Source organism: Anarrhichthys ocellatus, unplaced genomic scaffold (genome assembly GCF_004355925.1).
Source record: "Anarrhichthys ocellatus isolate YVR2014 unplaced genomic scaffold, GSC_Weel_1.0 scaffold9440, whole genome shotgun sequence".
NCBI lineage: Eukaryota > Metazoa > Chordata > Actinopteri > Perciformes > Anarhichadidae > Anarrhichthys > Anarrhichthys ocellatus.
Window position 1 is genome coordinate 1 of NW_022289414.1, and position 1,359 is coordinate 1,359.

Below are 1,359 nucleotides of genomic sequence, written 5' to 3' on the forward strand. Positions count from 1 at the left end.
GGAACCTGGCCATCACAGGAGGCGTGGCCCTGTCCATCATCACCGCCCCCGTCATCGCGGCTGTCAGCGTTGGTAAGACACTCGACAAGGCCCATTTCTGCTCTTCTACAGCAGCTGAAACCAGACAACATATGAAACGTTTCCGAGACGAAATCAAACGGCTGTGATTGTGTTTCTGTCCCTTCTCAGGCATCGGTGTGCCCATCATGTTGGTCTACGTGTACGGCGTGGTGCCCATCTCTCTGTGTCGGGGGGGAGGCTGCGGGGTCAGCAGAGGGAAGGGACGAGGTGTACGCATTGACTTCGATGAGGACGATGGTCCCATCACAGGTGAGGAGGCCAAACTCTTCCTGATAAAAACAAATTGTGGGGCTGAATGTCATTCACCAGATCTTATGATAATTAATATTCTCCATGTGATTCTGCAGTGGCTGATGCGTGGCGAGCCCTCAAGTCCCCGAGCCTCGGCGAGAGCAGTCTGAGCACCACCTCCCCCAGCGAGGGGCTCTCCGTGGCCCCTGGGACTCTGGGTGACACGCCCCACTTTAACACACTGGCAGGCGGTGCCTTGGGAGCACGCAGCAGCAAGTACAGCAGGTGAGACAAACGATGAAGTAACTGAGACGAGCAAGAGTAGTTCAATGGAAATGGGTAATATGGATCACTGAAATATAAAACAAGTATATGTACTGTATATACTACATGTATAAGGGCACATATCATGCTAATTTTCAAGTTCAAACTAACTTATTGTACAGAACATGATTTATATTCGCAGAACTGATAAATACAACTTCTCCAGTGCCAATGAGTCCTGGTTCTGTCCTGATCTGTGTGCGGTGGTTGATTCTTATTGATAGAACGGGGTTATTGATCAGTGTGAGTGTTTGCTGTCCTCCAGGCTGGAGGTGCAGGCGGGGGAGCTGGCTAAAGATTCCGCCCATAGGGAGACCGGCAGCCTGGGAGCAGGGAGCGACTGTGCCAGCACCCGTGGAATGGCCGGATCCATCATCTCGTCCTACACGCTGCCCGACAGGTGACACATTCCTCTTCTTCTGTGGTGTCTTTGATCTCTCTCTGCTCCCTGTTTTCTACTTTAAACTGAGAGGTTCCTTAGTTGTCATGCTGAGTATTCATCCGTTCGATTTGATTTTGATGTGATGCAGCAGATTCCTCATAGGAAACAAGAGCAAAATAAATCTTTCTTCCTTCTCTTGTTGTTATTCCTGTTTATGAAAGCAGTAAGAGCATTTAAACCATTTCCATTTTTGGTTGTCAGCCTGAAGAAGAGGCTGTTTTTTCTTCTCCAGGACACCATGTTTTATTTGTGTCTTTTCTGCTATCGTGCCTTCATCACAG

At 49.2% G+C, this 1,359-nt stretch overlaps 1 protein-coding gene across 1 annotated transcript; it reads left to right on the plus strand.

Annotated features, from left to right (window-relative positions):
• Positions 1-6: 6 nt before the first annotated feature.
• Positions 7-1,353, plus strand: LOC116380893 (E3 ubiquitin-protein ligase RNF19B-like). The gene is made up of 4 exons (XM_031842717.1): positions 7-72; positions 190-330; positions 429-597; positions 902-1,353. Exons 2-4 carry the CDS (start codon positions 207-209, stop codon positions 1,038-1,040), a joined length of 432 nt encoding a protein of 143 aa, XP_031698577.1. The 5' UTR covers positions 7-72; positions 190-206; the 3' UTR covers positions 1,041-1,353.
• The last annotated feature ends 6 nt before the right edge of the window (positions 1,354-1,359 follow it).

Bases quoted from the DNA above. Each gene is read 5' to 3' on its own strand.
- LOC116380893 (XM_031842717.1), top strand. From the start codon at position 207: ATGTTGGTCTACGTGTACGGCGTGGTGCCCATCTCTCTGTGTCGGGGG. The intron at 331-428 runs GTGAGGAGGCCA...GTGATTCTGCAG, and splicing joins GGACGATGGTCCCATCACAG to TGGCTGATGCGTGGCGAGCC. The intron at 598-901 runs GTGAGACAAACG...GCTGTCCTCCAG, and splicing joins CGCAGCAGCAAGTACAGCAG to GCTGGAGGTGCAGGCGGGGG.